This window comes from Hippopotamus amphibius, chromosome 7, assembly GCF_030028045.1.
Source record: "Hippopotamus amphibius kiboko isolate mHipAmp2 chromosome 7, mHipAmp2.hap2, whole genome shotgun sequence".
Classification (NCBI taxonomy): Eukaryota; Metazoa; Chordata; class Mammalia; order Artiodactyla; family Hippopotamidae; genus Hippopotamus; species Hippopotamus amphibius.
Window position 1 is genome coordinate 76434356 of NC_080192.1, and position 20302 is coordinate 76454657.

General features: G+C 50.3%; 1 protein-coding gene across 6 annotated transcripts in view; it reads left to right on the forward strand.

Annotated features, from left to right (window-relative positions):
• Positions 1-19873, forward strand: part of INPP4A (inositol polyphosphate-4-phosphatase type I A) — a 123626-nt gene extending 103753 nt beyond the window's left edge. For 3 of the 6 annotated variants that reach the window (XM_057740799.1, XM_057740800.1, XM_057740801.1), the window contains 7 exons: positions 102-225; positions 1127-1253; positions 1547-1687; positions 3862-3959; positions 6228-6340; positions 8483-8637; positions 17260-19873. In XM_057740799.1, coding sequence (XP_057596782.1) covers positions 102-225; positions 1127-1253; positions 1547-1687; positions 3862-3959; positions 6228-6340; positions 8483-8637; positions 17260-17392 — 891 coding nt within the window. In that variant the 3' untranslated portion in view covers positions 17393-19873. Of the gene's footprint in view, positions 1-101; positions 226-1126; positions 1254-1546; positions 1688-3861; positions 3960-6227; positions 6341-8482; positions 8638-9089; positions 11141-17259 lie in introns of those variants that run through there. The other 3 variants (XM_057740796.1, XM_057740794.1, XM_057740795.1) reach the window with 3 other exon arrangements.
• The last annotated feature ends 429 nt before the right edge of the window (positions 19874-20302 follow it).

A 20302-nucleotide genomic window follows, 5' to 3' on the forward strand; every position in this document is an offset into this window, starting at 1 on the left:
CCCAGGTCCCAAGGGTGCAGGGCCACTGCAGGCAGAGCCGTGCGGGTGCAGGATCCAGGGCCGGGCCAGGCGCAAGGTGAGGCCGTATCTGTCCCCTGCAGCTGACCGCGCTCATCTGCGGCTTCATCATCAAGCTGAGAAACTGCCTGCACGACGACGGCTTCCTGCGGCAGCTCTATACCATCGGGCTGCTCGCCCAGTTCGAGAGCCTGCTGAGCACCTACGGTGAGCCTGCGAGGCAGGGGTCGGGAGAGCCCCAGTGCATGACCCCCTCCTGTCTCCCTAAATGGTTTTCTGATACACAGATGATACATGCTGATTAAAATGCATCCAAACATCCCCCAAATATATAAAAAAGAACTAGAAGAAGTCCTGTATAGTTACACATACACACCCCCATATGCACACACACCCCTGTTGATTTTGTCTTCGTTAGTTACGCATCTTGAAGATCTTTCTTGTTGAGGATGGATAATAATTATTAAAGCAATAGCTTCCTGTAGGACATGTGGGCTGTTTCTGAATTGTTCTTATTAAAATATGTTTGCATGCGAGTTTTTGTGCTCTTGTGGCCCATTTCTGCACCCACTAAATTATTAGGAGGAAGTTGTTGGGTCGAAAAGTACGAGTATTTAAAAAATTTGTTACTTCCAAATTGTCTGATAAAGGCTCTCTTCTCCTTACCTTCATCTTCTGTTTATTTCTTCTTAGAAGGTAAAAACAGGTATTTTTCAAGTAGGTGTTAATCTTTGGAGTTATAAGACATTGAAGAAATACCAAAAGATCTAAAGAATATGGAAAGATCACAACCCCCAAAGAGCCGGCTTTGCCTTCTGAGGGTCCCTGGGTGTCAGTGTCATCTGTTCCCCTCCCCCACTTCCTTCACCAGGAAAGGGCTGGGAAGTAGGAGCCGTGATTGCACCAGCTGTGCTTTTTGACGAGGCTGTGAGACTTCAGTAGCGGGGCTTACTCACAGAGAAGTGCGGCGCTTGGACTGCCTCCCCCAACTCTCACGCCCTTGTCTGCACCGCCCTGAGCTCACTGCCGTCCTTCCGTGGCCGCGCTGAGTCCAGGGGAGAGCACAGGTCCCCTCTGCCTGACAGCCCGTTCCCTCTCTTGCCTCCAGGGGAGGAGCTGGCCATGCTGGAGGACATGAGCCTTGGCATCATGGACTTGAGGAACGTGACCTTCAAAGTCACTCAGGCCACTTCTAACGCATCCACCGACATGCTGCCCGTCATCACAGGAAATCGGTAGAATGATTTTTCTGATTCTCAGAACTACTGCAGTGTTTTCATCTATGTTCATCACATGTGATGCATGCTTCATTTTTGCTTTATTCTGTTTCATTCAGCTAGGAGCGCTAATCACAGCCCGCTACATGCATTTCACAGCCCTGTACAGGTGGTTGACCAGCAGCTCGGGGATCTCCCAGCCAGGCCAGGCCGCTCTCCCGTCCAGAGGCGAGCGGGGCCGTCCTCTCCTTTCTCGCCCCTGCCCCATCTCCCCGTCGCTGGCCCGACCCTCCTCTTCCTCTGTGTTTCAGTGACGGCTTTAATGTGCGGATCCCCCTGCCGGGCCCCCTGTTCGACGCCCTGCCCCGGGAGATCCAGAGCGGGATGCTGCTGCGGGTGCAGCCCGTGCTCTTCAACGTGGGCATCAACGAGCAGCAGACGCTGGCCGAGAGGTGCGAGCCAGGCGCTGGGGCGGTCAGTCTGAGGTTGAGCTGCTGGAGAGAGCGTACTTGGTCCTCTTCAGGCTCTGAGGGCTGGGGGACTTTGTCATCCTCCTTCCTTTAAGTTCAGCCACATACCAGGCCCGTCTTTGGTTCTGGGACACAAAGATGAACCGGATGTGGTCCATGTACTCGAGAGACTTGGGCTGGTAGCAGAAAGATGCGGCTGCAAGGATGAAGATAAACGCGGGGAATAGGGGCCCTCGTGAGGTCTGGGAGGGCTTCCTGGAAGTAGGTTTTGTAGAGTAAGTAGGAGTTGGTCATATGAGGCGGTAGAGGAGAGACCTGGTATCGCAGGCCAAGAAGCCTGAGCAGAGGCAGGTGGGGAGAAACCACATCCGGTCAGAGGCTCAGGTCGCAGGCAGGGGTGAGGTTGGAGAGGCTGTATGCCAGGCAGAGAGCTATGCCTTGATCCTAAAGTCCTGTGCCTTGTAAACTCGTCCAGGGTCACCTGCCAGGCAGTAGGGAAGAGTCACACGTGCCCACGCATGCAAGCGCACACGCGTGCATGTGTGTTGGAGAGGAGGAGGGGGTTGGGTGTGTGTAGCCTCTGCCTTCTACTGGTACATGAAAATCTTTTCTGTTACATCATTATATGCATGTGATATGTGTTTTAGAATTAAAAGATAAAGTACTTGCTGTTAAGGACATTTGGTCTCCAGGATGATAAGCCATGTTCCTCTTAGGCCTTTTGAGCCCAGTGGTCAGTGTCCTTTGACCCCTGGGTGTAGGGTCCTCCCTATGTGGTCAGAGACCTTTCAGTGGGACAGGACACAATCAGATTCACATTTGAAAGAGGTCACCTGCTGGCCATGTGCTGGGAAGATGTGAGGGGTCAGATGTGATGAGGAGGTTATCAGGAAGAGTCCCAGCCAGAGGCAGTGACCTGCCTGGATCAGGCCAGGCAGTGCAGATGGGAAAGGACAGACTGGAGAGGTGAGACGTGGTCTTCAGCAGGGTGGGTGTGAGAGGCGGCGAGGAAAGGAACAGAGCAGGCCTCCAGGTGGGTGGTGAGTGGCTGGTCCTAAGCGGGAGGAGGGTTGCTCTGGAGGCAGTTAGAGAGCTGGCCTTTGGCTGAGGGCACCAGCTCAGGAAGCAGAGACCTGGAAGGTGTGGGCAGAGCCAAGGCCCCCACTGCAGGGAGAGTGGGCCGCGTCGGGGCCCCCGGCAGGGAGGTGTCCTCCGGAGGAGATAATGTTCCCTGCGTCTGGCAGCTGCTGTTCCTGACTGCGGGAGTGGTTTCTGGAAAAGGTACTTCTGGAAGGGTTTCTGCAAAGGGTTGAGGCCAGGCCAGACCAGAGTGAGCACACGGCCAGGCAATGGGTGGGGGTCGTGGGGAGCAGGGTCTGTGCTCTGCTTGCTCGCCTGCTCCTAAACAAGCCCTGCTCACCTGTGTCCCATGGCAACCCTGAGGGAGCAGGTGCCTGGAGGAAAAGCCATTGTGGGCATCAGGGTTGGTCAGGCTGTTGTGGACCCACAGGAGGGGTCCTGCCCCCAAGGGATGACCTGGGACCATGAAGAGGCTGATGTGCATGGAGGTCACTGGGTGGGAAGTGGTGGAAGGGACAGGCGTCCAGGCCTTGGACTCTAGGGCTGCATATTTGATGAGCACTTGTGCCTTCCTCGTGGGTGGCTTTCCTCCCTGCTCCCTACAGGCCTGGCTGCTGTGCCGTGAGGGGAGGGCTGGGGCCGTGCGCTCTGTCCAGCAGGAACAGCTGATCGGGTCTGGTCTTTTAGCAGCGGGGTGACTTCACATTCAAGGCCGGGACTTCCTGACTCCCCAGCCACAGCCCCACCGCCGGCCCCGCTCCCGGGCACCTCCAGGGTGGGCGGTCGGGGCCCTGAGGCTGAGCAGCTAAGCGGGGTGGCCGGGCCGCCCAAGGGCCTAGCTGTGTCTCAGGCGCCTTGTCACAGGTCATGCAGGGTTCCTGCTAATGAAAGGTATTGAGACGTGTCACCAACATGGGAGAGACAACCTTAAGCTTGGGGGGAGGAAGGTGGTTTAGAAGTTAGATGTGCACTGTAAGGATTGAGAGAATCGACATTGTTACCTTTAATACAGTCACCGTGGTGCTAGAAGAAAGTGCCAGTAGACAACTAACCTTGTCCCCTTGTGACCTCCGAAGGTTTGGCGACACATCTTTACAAGAAGTTATCAACGTGGAAAGTCTGGTGCGGTTAAATTCCTACTTCGAGCAGTTTAAGGAAGTTTTGCCTGAGGATTGTAAGTATTTCTTCACTATGGCAGGTCTCACCCGCTGCCTTTTGTCCCTTGGTGGGGTTTGAGGTTTGCTTAGCGACCTTCCGGATGCCGCTGCTGACCCTCCCTGCTTCCTGTCCTGTCACCACTGTGGTCGGCTGCTTTCATGCCTGAGGTCACCTTGTAAGACAGGAAGGGGCTGAGGACAGACCTTGGGGAGGGGCACGCGTGGAGGCTGGGCCAGGCGGGCGGAGAGCCGAGGGGCCCTGCTGGTGTCTAAGGGGCATCTCTCAGTCTCCACGTGGCGAGGCTGCGGCAGGGCGGGTGGGTGACAAACGGTGCTGTGAGTGGCCGGAGGCTGGCAGGGACTGAGAGCTGGGACGTGAGGAGGCAGAAAATACACCTGGAGCACTAAGAGATGGAAGAGCCTTAAAGGCCTGAGTGAAGGGGCTAGAAAAGTGGGCCTGCAAGATGCCAGAGGACGGCAGGACTGGAGATCCTAGAGGGCCAGGTCAGGACGCACCCGTGAGCGGGGGAGGGGACGGGAGGCAGGGAGTGGGGGCTGTGGTGTGGGCGCAGGAGATACAGGAACTCAGGCGGGGGCCTCAGTTTCCCTGTGAACTGAGGGAGTGAGCCCAGCACTGGGGCCTTGGTGGCCGTGAAGGAGGCGTGGGATGGATGCTGTTGGAGCCGTCAAGGCTCTCACCCTGACCACATGCAGGAATTCACTGGGGAGCCTGGAAAAATCCTGTTGCTGGGGGCTCAGCCCTGGGAATCGGGAGGTTTAGAAGCTCCCTGTGTGATCCTCGTGTGCTGCGGCCAGGCTCAAAAGTGATGATGTTTAAGAGGTCAGTAGAAGGTTTTTCTGAGGACTCAGCTGAAGGTCATGGCACCTGGGCTCTCGGGATCCCAGATACTGAGCCATCCTCACGGTCTCCCACAGCGATCATAGTGACCGTGACAAATCTGTCAAGTCGCTGCACGTGCCAGGCCTTCCACACGCGTTCCATGAATTATCTAACAGATCCCACAGCAGCCTTGGGAGGTGGGCCTGGGGTCATACCCGCTTGACATACGGGGACACTGAGCCATGGAGGGTGGGTGCCCTGAGGAGTCCGGGTCAGGCCAGGCTGCCTGCGGCCAACACCTGCCTCCTGACTGCTCTGGGGGCGGGGATGGTGCCGGCCGCCGGGGCTTGGAACGAAGGGACGGGAGTGTGTGCAGGGCCAGCCCCCTGCCAGTGAGAAGGGAGGAGGGACCGAGGCTCTGGTGAGGAGACCTGTGCTCAACATTTTGGAGGGCGGCAGTCTCCAGTGAGGTGAGGCCCCGGGAGACATGAAGTGGCCCCGGGGGTAAAGGCCTGGGAAGGGCGAGGCCTGCAGGAGCAGAAGCCAGCAGCCCTGCCCGGGACCCAGGGTGCCAGGGGCACCTCAGTCCACGTGGCCCGCAGCCCAGGAGACGTTCTGGTCCTACCAGCGAGCACCCCCAAGTCTGCTGGGGCTTCAGTGTCAGCTGTTCGCTAATTGGGGCGGAGGTCAGGTCGCGCATCTCCTCCAGGATGCTGGTCTCTGGCTCTCGGCTTCTGGGCTCCCGCAGCCCGTCACACACGGAGCCCCTCCGCCCTGGTCCCCTGCGCAGCGTGGTGCCGGGCACCGGGCAGCAGCATGCAGCGGTTGGCGTGGGATCCCGTGTGCACCGGCAGGCTGTGTGGTGAAAATGGATGTGCGCTTGGCTCCCACAGTTGGCTGTGATTTGCAGATTCAGGCCCCTGGCTGTCTTCCATAGAGGGGACCTCGCGGCTCTTCTCCTCTTCTCTGGAGGTGCTGGTGTTTGCAAACCCCAGGCTTCCGAGGTGAGGTGACCTGACTGATCTTCCTGCTGGAGGGGCCTGGACACTGTCGTGGTGGAGGAGGCTGCCCTCCCCACGTCCCCCAAGGATGGCAGCCACTCAGTGTCACCTCCTCCAGCCCTGGCTGCGAAGACGTGACACAGTTCCCTCACTCCCTCCCGTTCTCAGTGATTCTCGCTCCCCCTCCAGCGCCTCAAAAGAGCTGAAAGGAGGCCAGGTGGTTGCCCTTTGCAGGTGGCACTGAAGTGGCAGTGAAAGTAACGAAGTGCTCACTGTGCTGGCGACCAGGCCCAGTCCCCGAACACAGGCCTCGCTTCTGGCTTCGGCCACACTGACCTCTGGCTCTGGCCGGGACCCGTCCTTCGGCCATTTCGGGCCGCGCTGGCTGCCGTGGGCTGAGGGCCCAGAGCGGCCCCAGCTCCGTGACCCCATCTCTCTTCCAGGCCTGCCTCGCTCTCGGAGCCAGACGTGCCTGCCGGAGCTGCTGCGGTTCCTGGGGCAGAACGTGCATGCCAGGAAGAACAAGAACGTCGACATTCTCTGGCAAGCTGCCGAGGTACTTGCTGTAGTGAGGGAAAAGTTAAAAATAATAACAACAACAACAAATTAAAATCTCAGCCAAGAGTGTAGAGACAGATTTCTCCATCAGGACAGAAGAGAATCCCTGAATGTGTTCCCAAACTCGGGGAGATGCTGAGAGTTGCCCGTGAGGTCCTTACGTGAGGGCTGCCTGAATTGTGATCAGCTTGACACAGAATCTACCCCCTGAGCATGGAATAACCAGGCTGATGACAGTTGTCTCCTTCAGAAGCCCACACAGTCGATACCAGCGAGAGCTCACGGCCTGCTGCATCTTTTAATAGGTTCAAAGGGAGACCGAGGGGACCTCTGCCATCTCTCTAAGCAATATTTCTAGTACACTGCTGCTCGGATCTCCTCATTTCCCCTGAAATGAACCCCTTATACTTCAGATATTTTCTCACGAATTTGTGGAATTCCAAGTTCCTGCTCTGAGCCTGGGTATCAGAGCAGTTTCCTAGCTCGACATTCACTCACCCCTGGTGAGGGGACGTGTCCACACTGGGACTCAAACACAGAGGTGGAATAGTATTAGTCAGGCCTGACCCCTCATTTCACGCCAGCACCTCGGAGTGGCTGATAGCCTCCCCATCACCAGAGGCTGGTGCTGCTGGCTGCCCTCTTAGGCAAGGACGCACCTCTGGCCACCCTGCTGCACCTTGCAGAACCTCATGGAGCTCTGGATCCACCATGTATAAATGTAAATTTCTTTGACCCTGTGTGTAGTTCTGGCTTATGCCACGTATCTGGGTCATGAACTCTCCAGCCTGAGGGATTTAGCAAGCACGTCCACATTCACCCTCACTTCATCAGTTATGATTTTACAAATTTGGATTAATTCACTCTTCACCTAGCTCAGGGGCTGCTTAGAGGTTTTTTATTTTTGTTTTTCTTTTAAACAATTTTTGGTCTGTTCTCAAAAGATGCCCATCTTCCTCCTGATGGTCTTGGCTGAACTTGTTTGGGTCTTTTCCGTTTTGTCCTTCTCTAGACACAGTGCTTAGGACCACACTGTGCCCTCTGTTGAGTGGCATCCCGGGCAGTGGCCATGTGGTCTCAGCTGAGGTCTCTTGGTCCGAAGAGCAGGTGCAGTGCCATCTACAGGGCAGCCTGCAGCGCCTCTGGTGTTTTTCTGAGAACAGCAGGTCAGGGAGCCTGCTGGCATTAGCTTACATGGTTCTTCATGAGATACCCGTGTTGTTCTCACAGTCCGGCATCTCGTATGGGTCCACAGACCCTTATCTGAAGCTCTCCTGGGCAGGTGTTTTAGAATTCAGAGGGTTCCGTATTTCAGAAAGGTGATACGGTATATGGTTGGTGCACAGCCGTGTGACAGGGTGCACATCACCTGTGTGTAACACGGTACATGTGGGTGATTTCATGTCCCCGGGGGGCCTACTGCAGCATTCTGGAACCAAACTCCTGAATATTGTCTTATTGAAAAGTATGAATATGTATACAAAATTGGATAAATAAAAATTATTATCCACTCAGAGCTGGTCATACTGCCAAATGAGGTTGCCACAAACTACCAAAAAAACAAAAAAGTCTTTTGCTCCAGGGCTTTCTGGATTTGGGGGAGATTGGGGGCTGCGTGCCTAGGACTGTTCCTAGTGGTGCAGAGCAGGTGCTCCCTGATGTCCCTCCATGGGGAGAGGAGGTACCCTGAGGCAGGGGGCTGCCCTCACTTGGGAGGGGGAGGTGCACTGGCACCTAGTCCTGGGCCAGGGCCCCTGGTCGAGCTGGAAGGGAGCCTGGTGGGCAGGAGGTGGCCACAGGGAAGTGGGTCTGCTGAGCCATTCCCGCCTGTGCTGACGGGGAGGAGCACAGAGACCAGTGGGTCTGTGCTGTAACTTCCAGAAAGGCCTAGAGACACGGTGGGCTGGGCAACCTGGGAGCTGCTCCGATCTCCTCCGAGCAGACAGTGGGGCCTCCGGGAGGCAGCAGCGTCCTGTGGGAAAGGCCCCCGGGAGGCAGCCCTGGAAGGTGACCTGTTTCCGTGACCCGCTCCGGCAGGAGTGGAGCTGAGGCCAGGCCTGGGGGTCGAGCGATTGCCACCTGCGCCTCCAGAGCCTCTCTCCCGCTTCCCTCGAAGCAAAGCCTGCTCTTCCGTTGGCAGATCTGCCGCCGTCTCAATGGGGTCCGGTTCACCAGCTGCAAGAGCGCCAAGGACCGCACAGCGATGTCGGTGACGCTGGAGCAGTGCCTGATCCTGCAGCACGAGCACGGCATGGCCCCGCAGGTCTTCACGCAGGCCCTGGAGTGCATGCGCAGGTGAGTACCCCCGCCGGCCGCCGCGCTCTGGTTTGACTTTGGAAAATTATTCCGCGTCTGCAAAGTCAAACTCCTGGCACGTCACGTCATTCTCTTTTGAGTCGGGAAAAAAGCCGGCGGGGTATGTGAGCGGGACTGCACTGAACTGGGCGAGCCGAGGCGGACCTTCGGCGCCCAGTGTCCCTGCCCACTCACCTCGCTGTGGGTGTGATTCAGGGCCCGGGAGTCCCAGCAGCCCCCGGCTGTTCCCAGCGCGCGTTGACCTCCTTTCAAACCGAGGGGAGGCCGTGGGTCCGCAGGCTGCGCCAGTTGGCTCCGCTTCTCCCAGCGGTGGGCTGGGTTTGCTTTCATGAGCCAAGTGTCCAGTGAGTGTTTCCTGGCAGAGCAGGAGCCCCGCCCCTGTCCCTGTGCCGTGGCCACCTCGCCCTAATGATGTTCTGGTTCTGAGGCAGCAGGCGTGTTTGCAGAATGAACCCTGGGACTAAAACTCTGTCTGCTGTCGAGCGATGCCTTGTTTCCAGCACTGCTGGGGAGCCCTCACCTCACATACCAAAAGAAAGGATAAGAACCCGCTCTTCCTGTCTTCTTCCATGTCGCCACCAATGCTGTTCAAGTCTCGTTTCCAAGGCACTTCTACTGAATGTTCTGTACCATTTGTCCTCTCACCAAATTCTTTAAAGCGTTCAATTCTCTTATCCTTTCTGTATGTCTCTGCCGTTTGACCTTCTCACAATCATGCACAAAAGTGATGCCTGAGCGCCTGCCTTTTGACCATAGTGTTTTGTAAAAATGGAACCGTTTTGTCCTGTTTGGTCTTTCCAAGTTCGCCCAAACCTCGTGACCTCAAGGGCCACCTACTGATGCACTTTTAGAAAGTTCACACTCTCCCTGCCTCAGCCCCAGGGAGGCAGTGGGGGCTCGGTGTCCCTGGTGCCATCAGCTGCGAGGTGGTGGGAAGGACTGCTCTGGTGAGACACAGACCTCCGCCAGCAAGGAAACGAGAAAAATGGAGGGGGCACACCTGTAGTTGTCGGAGCAAATATTAGGATCAGGTCCATTCAGTGGACCAGGCCCGAGTCAGGTGTACAATTGATACCGCTCTATCCAGTCCTGCATCCAGTCTTGGCTTCTTGCACACATTTGATGAAAACAGGAGTTCATTCTGACTGCGTCTGAGCACAAAGGTCTCGGGAGGCCAGGGAGCAAGTGGCTTCTTAGAGAGACACATGGGTGGCCCCATCTGCTGGCCTGAGCCTGCCCAGGGGCTGTGTGGGCCGTTACCCACACGTGCACAGAGGAACTGGGACAGCTTACAACACCCAAAGCACTCTTACAACTTTTATCACATGGGTGATTGATATTCCTTGCAGGAAAATTAGAAAATACAGATAAGCCCCTACCGCGGAGATTCTCACATCCACCCACGTCCCACAGAACAGCCCTTCGTATTCCCGCCCCTACAAGGAACAGTGCTGACGTCTGGCTTCGTGCTCTCTCAGAGGCAGATGCACACGTACATGCATGTGAATGTGAGTGTGGTTAATCCACACCTCGGTTAACTTAACCAGTCCCTGAATAATACACAAGACACATGCACAAACACATGCAGTTATATGTGTAATTCTGCCCAGTGTTGTAGCTGACTGTTCTCACTTAACTGTCTTGTGAGCATTTTTTCAGGTTAATAAATGAGAGCTTATTTTTAGCACACCATAATTTATCCCATTTGCTGTAGTTGAATATTTAAGCTGTATACAGTGTGTCAGCACTTTAAACAAAGGTACAGTGAATACCCTTGTGTTTTCTCCTACCCACATCTGCCCTGTTGATTCTTTAGGTTAAAAAGTGTACACCTTTGTGAGGCTTTTGATACAAACTGACAGACTGCTCCCATACCAGTCACACTCCCACCCAGTGTCCCGAGGGCTTGCTCGCGCGCCCTGTGGGTCATCATTCCTGCCACTATTCTGAGCGCTTCCGAGTCTGGGAAGTTGGCCTTGTTTTCTTACATTACAGGCAGGGACCCCGAGGTCCTGAGTAGGGAAGGAGCCTCCTCCCGTGGGATCAGGCATCATTCCCCTGGCCTCCCTCTGCTTCTCTAAAACCCCCATCTGCCTCCAATCATGGATGTCTTTTTAAAAGTTTGTTTCTCCAAATTTTCTAAAACCAGTGCAGTGAACATGTGTTACCTTACTAGTCGTTTAAGAAGTTACTAAAAACAAAAGCAAAGGTCGATGCCATCTCGCCTCTGCTGCCCCCAGGACGCTCGCAGCACCAGCCCTGGGCACCGTGCTTGCCGCCCCCTTGTCCACCTGGCCTCGTAGGCTCTGGCCACGTGCATTTGTTTCCATGTGACACTGGCAGCCCTGAATGCTCTGTTTTCTGGGTTATTCCATGTGGGGAAGATTTATCTGTTCGTAGGCTGCAGGCCCAAGGTGGCTGGCTGGTAGCCGGTGTTTCTAGCTGTGGTGTGGCCAGGACCTGTGAGTCAGCCTGGAGCCCTAGGGAGGCGGCAGGAGACTTGGCCACACCCTCCAGTGGTTCTCTTGCTTTCTTGCTTGCATCTTACCGGATGGAAAAGCAGAGCATGCAGGCAGCAGGGTGGGGTGGGGCAGGTGGGCTGGGTGGGGGGCAAAGCTGACACTCAGGCTGTCTGTGTCCTGGAGGCCCAGGGTGAGCAGTGGCCAGTGCTGAGCTAGCAAGTGTTTGACAGTCAGCTCTCTCTCCAAAAAAAAACCCAAAAAACAAAATCTTGTTTGCCAATTTCTGTGGCATAAACACTCCCACCACAGCCTGTTTCAGGCTGCTGAGTGACACCATGGACCAGGGAGCTGGGAAGAGATGTGCACGCTTGGCTTTTCCAGCTCCCTGTTGGTGGTGCCCCTCCGTCCCCAGTGCAGGAGCTGAAACATAGAGTGGGCCTTGCTAAGTAGCCAAAGTGGCTTCTGAGACTGCCCTGGCCGGGGACGCGACCATCAGTGCTCACAGCACAAGGAGTGTCCCCTGTGAGGATGACACATCCAGGACATCCAGGCTTCTCCGGGAACCTCACCTCTGTACATTTCTTCCGTAGCATCAAAGGGGACAAACCCAAAATTTCCAATGAGCTGGGCTGGATTCCATTCTTGGTAGATTCCATCTCGTAGAACAATGACTCAAAACGGTAGCTCACACCCTGCCGCTGCTCAGCCTGAAAGCCAAGGTGAGCCCTGTGAGGACTCTGCCTCCAGTTGATACTTGAGGGAAACAGTTATTGTCTGAGTGTTTAATCAGGAGGCAGCTTTGGCTAAGTAAGTTGCACCAGCCGCCACTCAGGTATCTGTGAGAAGGTCAAACGCCCCAATGGTTCTTCATGTTCAGCCTGCTTTTGGAGTCCACGTCTGGGCCGCATGTGTACGCATGGCAGGGCAGCATGGCGTGTGCTTGGCAGCTGAGGGAGTGAACATGGAAAACCATTTAGTCAGCCTACACATGTTTGTTTTCAGTAGATTACAGTATTTTTTTCTTATTTTCACTTCTCTTTCTCTCCTTTTTTTCTTGTAACTGTGCTCGTTTTGTTTTGGTATCCCTTTCACACCCTTTCCTACATATCATCTTTTCTTTCTGTTGTGCCTTCATTCCATTTTTTTTTTAACCTTATCTTTTGGTTCTTTTTTTCCTCCATACTTTTGAAAAAAATCCATTGCATGTGTCTCTCCTTTTTCTTTATTTTCTTTCCCTTTTTCTTTTCCTTTCTCCCAACCTTCTTCCTTTTCACAGCATTGGAACACGGGAGGTAGTCACCCAGAAGAACTTGAGCGGCCTGGTGCCCATCCGAGACTTAAGACTAGACCCCAGCCTCCTCTGTTCCATCCCTTTGCTAGCTCTGAGCCCCAATTTACTGATTGTGTGGCTCTTTCTAAGCATAGCATACCTGGTGGCCAAATTGCGTTGCAAATAAATATCATTATGAGAAATTAATGTCACAAGAAAAACAAAAGTGCCAGAACATGTCCAGCCACCGGGTACCTAACTGGACAGAAGGGATGTGCCGGAGCATGGTCTGCCGAGAAATATTTCATGCCTTACAGTTTGACATTTTGTTGTTCTGAACTGTAAATACCTGCCAAATTATTTCACAAGAGGACGTGTTCATTTAAATTCTGTAGAGTTTTCAGTGCTTGTAACATGTTCTTACAGAGCCCTGTTACTGCTTTGTTTAACTGGCCTGGAATTACTTGTACCAAATCTCTTACCATCTGATGTAAAACTATTTATTACCTGTATATCTCCTGTGCCCTGTTTCCTAGAGAGAGGAATTCTGTCAGAAAAGAATTTGTATATTTGATACTATTCTTTAAAAAATGTACTGCTCACCTTTCCTTTCCTTTTGAACAGAAATGAAAAGAAAAGGGTAGATGCTTTCTAACTGGCTCATCTAGATAAACCTATCTAATAGGACATGTACTTTCTGCTTTCATTTCAAAGCGTAGTCCCTGATATTACAGTAGCAAACAGTTTGCAGAATCATAACATTTCCTTGCTTATGTTATTTCCAAGTTGGGGTGACACAAAGCCGTGAAGATGGTAGCTCATTGTATCAAATCAGGCACACAGAATAACATATTGCATGTGACTTTAGAATTACTCTTTTAAATCTTTAATGGTCATTAAACTGATCCAGGAATTAATGCATATAGTAACAAAAGGCTGTTAAAGTTAGATACATTTATTTTTCTTGAAATAGCATTTTTCATTAAAAAAAAAACCTTGCATCTTTAATTCCAGATTCAAGTCCAGATATCTTCTCTCTCTTACAAATCAAGTATGGTTAATTACGAGGAAAAAAAAATCAAAATTTACCAAAAAATGAAGCCTAACTTTTGGGCAGTTGTACCAGATGGAAGTGTGAGAGAGAAAAGGTCACTGGTTTCTGTTCTTATCACTCGTAATTTTAACATTGCAGTGTCTGTAACATGGGAGGATTTGTAACCTTAACAGTCCCATGTGGAAAGAGGGTGACCAGACACCTCTGAAAGCAATAGAGTAGATGACTGGGAAAGCCCACAGATCCTGCGTAAGAAATGGGCGGTGGCTTCTCTGTTTTTCGGCTCAGATTACGTTGTGCTTCTGTTTTGGCCTCCAGCTGTCTTCCCCATACGCTGCATTTTATGGAAGTGGATTTCTTTTCACCACTCTAGAAACACTGGAGTGAATTTAGAGAAGCTGGCTTTTCCAGAAACTTTATACCCAGGCATACACACAAACCCAGTCCACCACAAAATCTGGCCTCTCCATTCCCTCCCCCAGACTTCCAGAAGTTACTCTGGGGTTTCTCTGGTTTGGCCTCAGATCTGAGTTTGGGTTCTGGGAATTGCAGAGGCAGTTATGACTGTAGAAGCAGTGGGTGACAGATGGCAGACACAGACTTTAAATTCTAAGATGAAAGGGTGCCCTAGTCCTGAGCACTGCAGGAGCCTAGGGCAGCTGAGTCCACTGTCCTCACAAGTGCAATGTGGTCACTCTGTCTTTTCTAGAATAAGTGAGGCAGGTGCTCTGTGGCACAGCTCCTGACATCCTTCAGGAGGGAGTCTCTCCAAATGCCAAGTGAATGGTGGTATTAGGTTGCAGCAACCTGACACTCATCACAGGTGAGGTCCTGCCAGCCTGTGACTCTTGTTGGAGAGGTGTGTCCACCACTTGTCCTCCTCCACATCAAGGTGTACAAGTCAACTTCCTGGGACCATCTTGTTGCCTTATTGGAAAGAAGGCAGGCAAGGCCCAGGGTTCATGTTCCACAGCAATCAGTCCTGCTCTGGGTAAAGCACTCCTGCTGCCCCTGGGGTGACATGTACTGTGCTCTCCTCCAGGCCGGCAGACACTGTGCACAGATGAGGGAGGCCCTTCTGACTACACAGCGCCCCCTTCTCTTCCTGGGTCCCACCGCCCAGCAAATGGGGGCCGCGGCCAACTAGACAAGCTCCCCTGAGGCGCCTCATGGGTACCACGGCCTGCCCCGAGCTGTCTGCCCCCGGCTGCTGTGGTGCCCGCCAGGCCGTCCTGCCCCCTGTAGACTTGGCTGCTAAGACAAGAGAAATGGATGGAAGGAGACAGGCTAAGATTCTTGGTTTTTCTCTTCAGGGACCAGTCAGAAGGCAGTAGATTCTAACTCTGCAGTCAGGAGGTGAGATGGAGACAGGACACCACAAGATCAGCCGAGGCTGTGGGTGGTGGTGGTGGTGGTTCTTTAGAATATCTGAGAAAGAAAGCTCAATGTGCCTTTGAGTTGAGTTTTAATGTCACTAAGGCCTTACAAAATCAGGCTAAATATATATTTGAAATCTTTTCTCTGCTTCAGTAAGAAAACGGCAGGATAAAACAAAGATGGGGCGATGATTCAAGAAAGGGAAGTCGCTGACACTTGGTGAGGGTTTTCAGGTTGCTTCTGAGCTAACGCTAGCGCTGAGGCAGTGGCAGCACAAGCGACTCTGGGTGTTCAGATCACCAAGACACTCAGGTGTCCAATGAGTTCTAAAGGGGAAGATCCCCTCCAAGGGAGGAAAAAACAGAGCTGCCACTAAAATTAGTTGCCATCTAAGGTTTCAATTCTGTTTTATTTAAAAAATAGATGTCTTTGAAATAATGTATCGATGTAATAAAAAAAAAAATCATGTAGCTTTGAAATAATTAAATCTCTTTTTCTAAATATCTATCCAAGACCATCTCAATATGTATTATAGACTCCTAAAAATTATGCAGCTATTACGACGGATGAAAGTGTTCTACCTTAGGGCGGAGGCTGGTCCCTGAGGCAAGAGATGCCGGTTACCACAGCAGGCCTTGCCTCTCCACACCTCAGTCCCAAACACCAGGCTGGAGCGTGTCTAAATACTGGGTGATAGAGTTGGTGTGCGATCAGTCTCATTAGTTAGATTTTGTAAATTCACACCAAATTCAAACATTTGAGGGAAAGTAAACAATCTGACTTAAAAATTAACGTAAAAATGTAATCTTGACTGTAATTTCACGTATAGTATATTTAGCCAGCTAAACCAGTAATCAGCCTCTTTAACATGTAAATAAAAGGTAAAGTCTTAGTTCACAAATTATTCTTCTTTGTTCCTCAAAGCAGTTTGACATTTACTAGTGATAGGTGGTTTTCGAAAAGTGTGTACATTTCTTTGTAAATGGAGAAGCCAAATCTGAAAGTGTCTGATAATGTAAGAGCTTCCAAAGATTAAAGAATAACCTATATAGCTTCTGCTTTAAATAGAATATTTTTATCTGATTATTGGATGTTAGACCAACATGATCTTTACTTACTCTAGGGGCTCCCTGCTCATATGGCCTAGGCATTCAGCACAGATGACACACATCTAGCTGAGGACTTTTGAGGCTCCGGTGACAAGAAAGCATATCTGAGTTACTAAATTAATAACAAGCAGGTGGATACTTTTCTAAAATACCCGAGTTTATCTTTTGAATAAAATTAGTCTTACCAAAAATATTTTTCATGTTCTTGATAATGAGATTGTCATTTTCACTACAAAAGGCTTGAGCAATTGCCACTGATATTTTTTTAAAATGCATGACATAATGGTCTTCATACAACTCGAAATATTTTTTTTAAATCACTGTTTCTTGGTAACTGCAAATTTTACATCTCATAAAGGGGATTTTGTACTGAATTTAATAACTAGTTGATTTAAGTGCTTGTCTTAGAATAATATAAATCTATAAACTGTGCTATAGGAAGTCATTCCTATTTAGGATCGCTTTTGCCTATGAATTTGATGTCTATCAGAACATTTCCCAGAGAGCTCCCCTGGGGCTCCCGTTTGGGAATGTGAGGCCTGCCTGAGGGCTCATCCTCCTGTTGAGCATTTGCTTTGCCCACTGGGTTGCCATGACAACCCCTGATCAATGCAGCAGGGGAAGAGGCTGGTGGCAGGTTCTCTAGGGAAGGGCCCCTGTCGGCTCTCACTGGCTCAGTGGCACTCTTGAGAGAGGTGACCACAACAAGGGCAGCTCATCTGGAGAAGCACCAAGAGCCATGTAGCCATCGCACAGGCCCATAGCACTGCTTGTGCACCCAGGACAGCTGTCTCCTAGCTGGAGACAGCATGAGAGAGCTGCCTTCTTAGCCAGATGGTTTTGCTGTATATTGAGTTCTGAAAGGAAAATCAGCATTTTGAATTAGAGATGGTGAATAGCTGTTGCTAATATAGAAAAATGCAGCTTTTTAAAGCCTTTTGGTGAGAGTAGCACTTTTTCCACTGAGTTTGCTATGTGACAGAACCTTTGAACTGCTAGTTAGGATATACCCCTCAGATAACCAGACACAAAATACATGAAACCATTACCTTAAAAAAAAAGGTTGTCCTCCACTTCGATACAGTACTGCTTTTGGAAATGCAAACCTCGCAGTCCACACAGCCCGTGTCCATCTCTGTGCTTCTTAATTGCCTTGTTCAGAAACCAGCCATCTTACGTGTGTGTATTGTCATAAATGAGTCTGGCACCCATTAAATTAATCCTTTTTTTTTAATGCTATGAAAATAATCAGTTCATTTCATCTGAGTTTAAGTCTTTTCTTTTTTCCTTTTTTACTGCTGTCATTTCTTGTGCTTGTTTTTTCCCCAGTGAGGGTTGTCGAAGAGAAAATACAATGAAGAATGTTGGAAGTCGCAAATATGCGTTTAATTCCCTGCAGCTGAAGGCTTTCCCCAAGCATTACAGGCCTCCTGAAGGGACTTACGGAAAAGTTGAAACATGAACACACGGTTTCCTCTAATTAGCTGTTACGTAATAAATGTGGGTACCCTCTAGTGTCATATATGAATTCTTCAAGAAGACCTGAAGGATTGGTTTTTACTTTCGTGTTTTTTTAAATATTTCACTCGAGTCTATGGAGCATGTTTTTTGCGTTGGAATCCAGAGCAGGTAATGTTGGGCTCACTAGTGTGGATAGTAACGACTGCCCATTTAAATAGCCTTCAGCCATAACCACACGGTATCAGTAGTTACCTGTATGAATCAAGCCAGGTGCGTCTGAAATGCTGAGACTTTTTAAAATGGCCACTTAGGCAGCTGCTCACCTAACTTATTTTTCTACTGAGTAACTCAAAATTGAGCATTGATTTACAGTCTACTTTTTAAAAAGCTCCATGTGAAACAGTATATAATAGTTTAAATGATTGGATCCTGGGCAGACTACTAAATGTTAAATGTTAAGGGAAGTTTTGGGGAAAGAAGCTTGCTATCTCATGCAGTCAGGGCAAATGCTTCTGATCCATCAGCCGGCCTGTAACAGCACAGGTGGAACTGAACTAAAGGCTGATAAATCAGCCTCAGGTAAGACTTATTAGAAGACAACACTTGCAAAGCCACCCACACAGTTCCCTTAGAGAACAGGGTGTCTGCTCAAGGACGTGAGGCCAGCCGTCTCCTGTCGTCTTAACGGCTGGTGTCTAGTCCACGGCCCCCGGGCGCGGCTCTCCTTCTCTGGGTCAGGATCTTGCGTGTGCTATGTCTAACGCCCCTCAGTCAACAGTGGGGGATTTTGCGTAGAGACAGTGGAAGCCTAAATATTTTCAAAATAGATGTCCTCTGGTGGGTTTCCCAATTTTTTTGTCTTCTAGAAGACAGTACAACCATGTTTGAATGTCTGATGAAAGCGTCTTTTAGATTTGCAATAATTGTTACTATACTCATTCTGTTATGTAAGATGGCTGTTGAGAGAGTTGAAATATCTCTTAAAATGAGATTTTGAAAGGGATTAATGCGCCATAAAACTTAGGAATTTCATAGAAAATTACGTCTGGTCATCTATTATAAGATGATGATGAGTCATCTGCACACAGCAGAGTTTTTTTCTTAGTTTATATGTTTTATCAATTCTGTTTTTATCATCGTTTACATGTTATTTAAAAGGCTGTAAAAGAAATACATGTGGCACATATTCATGATGCTGATGCTAATGACTTGTGAACCCTTAGGAAGTTCCTTTATCTAAAATTCTAAATGTTATTCTTGGGGCTCCTCTAGAAATGCCACTTGGAAGCATGTCACAAACCTGGGCCTGGGGAGCTGAAGCACAGGCAAGACCACCCCTTGGCAGGGACAAAGGGTGGGCATCAGGTAAGGGTGGAACCAGGTTACCTTCCAGATCCTTTCCTCCTCAGAAGTCAGTGCGCACACAGAGCCTACTGTCTCCTGACGCCCACTGGTGAGTGTGAACTGGGCATACTTGGTGCTCACTGATCCCCGCATAGCTGGGTTCACTGTGGAGGCAGAGAAACTTGTCCAGCAAATCCACTACACAGGTGGCAGCAACTGGTGTCAGATTCTTTTGCCGTGTGGATCCCTTTTCAGAGACAGCTTCCAATATGGCTGATTTAGTGTTCCCCCTCCACCATTTCATTTAATTTGTAATTTTCTAGTATCTATATATTTCCATCTTTACTCATCTTAACATCACTACCTTTTAAAAAAATTCCCTTGTATTTTTAATGTTACTCATACAACTTACAGGTTTTTATTTTTTTTGGTCTGAAGAGCATTACCTGCATTTATCAAAAGGGAATATAGCTAATGTTGAGTCCTCTGTTAGTGGTTTTGCATGTGGCACCTTTATGTGAATATTTTCCTAATTTTGGCTTCATACAATAAATCACCATAAAAGTCTAATTAGACTTGGCTAATCACGTAGAAAATATTCAGGTTTCAGTATCCCACCTGAGCGTTACTCCCTGGCTCCCGTGCAATAGTCAGTCTCAGGCGGCACCGCACCTTTACAAAGCTCGCTGAGTGGGGGCCACGCTGCCCATCGTGGTGGCCGCAGCTACTCAGGTCACACGGGAGCTTTGAGTTTGCAGTTGCAGAAGGAAGGCAGTTTTACAGGTTCCTGTAAAAGAGAGGTTCCATCAAGTGTTCCTTATACGGCTCCCATTTAAAAAGAAACGTTGAGATGTGCTGAAAATTCGGCTGTGACATGGATTCTGTGAAAGCGTCTGCAGCACAGTTGCCTTTGGTTTCCTTTAAAAATGTACAAATATTGTATAATACAGTTTTGTCCCTACACAGTTGTATCTGCCAAGCTTAGTGCATTAAGGTACTTTTATTTATTTGTTTTGGACAGTATTAATATATATAAACATATAGTTACTGTTTTATATATTCTTAGCTCATTCAAAGCCATGTATGCTGTAAATGTGCTAGTCTTTAGAATGACAAACAATAAACAACTGACGAGAACATTAAACCTGGTCTGCCTAATTCATTCTGTTACATGAGGAGGACTGGGTCTGTGGCCGGCATCTGGTGGGCGTTGCACTGAGTGCTCAATGTTAGTAAACAAGAGACATTTGTTGTATAACTGTTTTCACTTAATTGGAAGTAGAGGGCAGTGAGGCATGGGATTCAGCTTCTGACAGACTCGGATCCCAACCCTGTTCTGCTGCTCACTGGCTGGCGACTTGGAGCAACCTGCCTGCCCTCTCTGAGCCTCCCTCCATGTGCTAAGTATGAAGGTACTGCTTTTGCCCTTGGTTCCAGTGAACGTCAGACTTTGTATGCACTCTGTAAGAGTGACGTTTCTGTTCCCCCAGTCCTGTGGCGCTTCTGCAGTTAAGCCCTGCTGGCCTTCAAAGCCAAATGCTCTAGGGGCTCCTCTTCCCAAAGATGG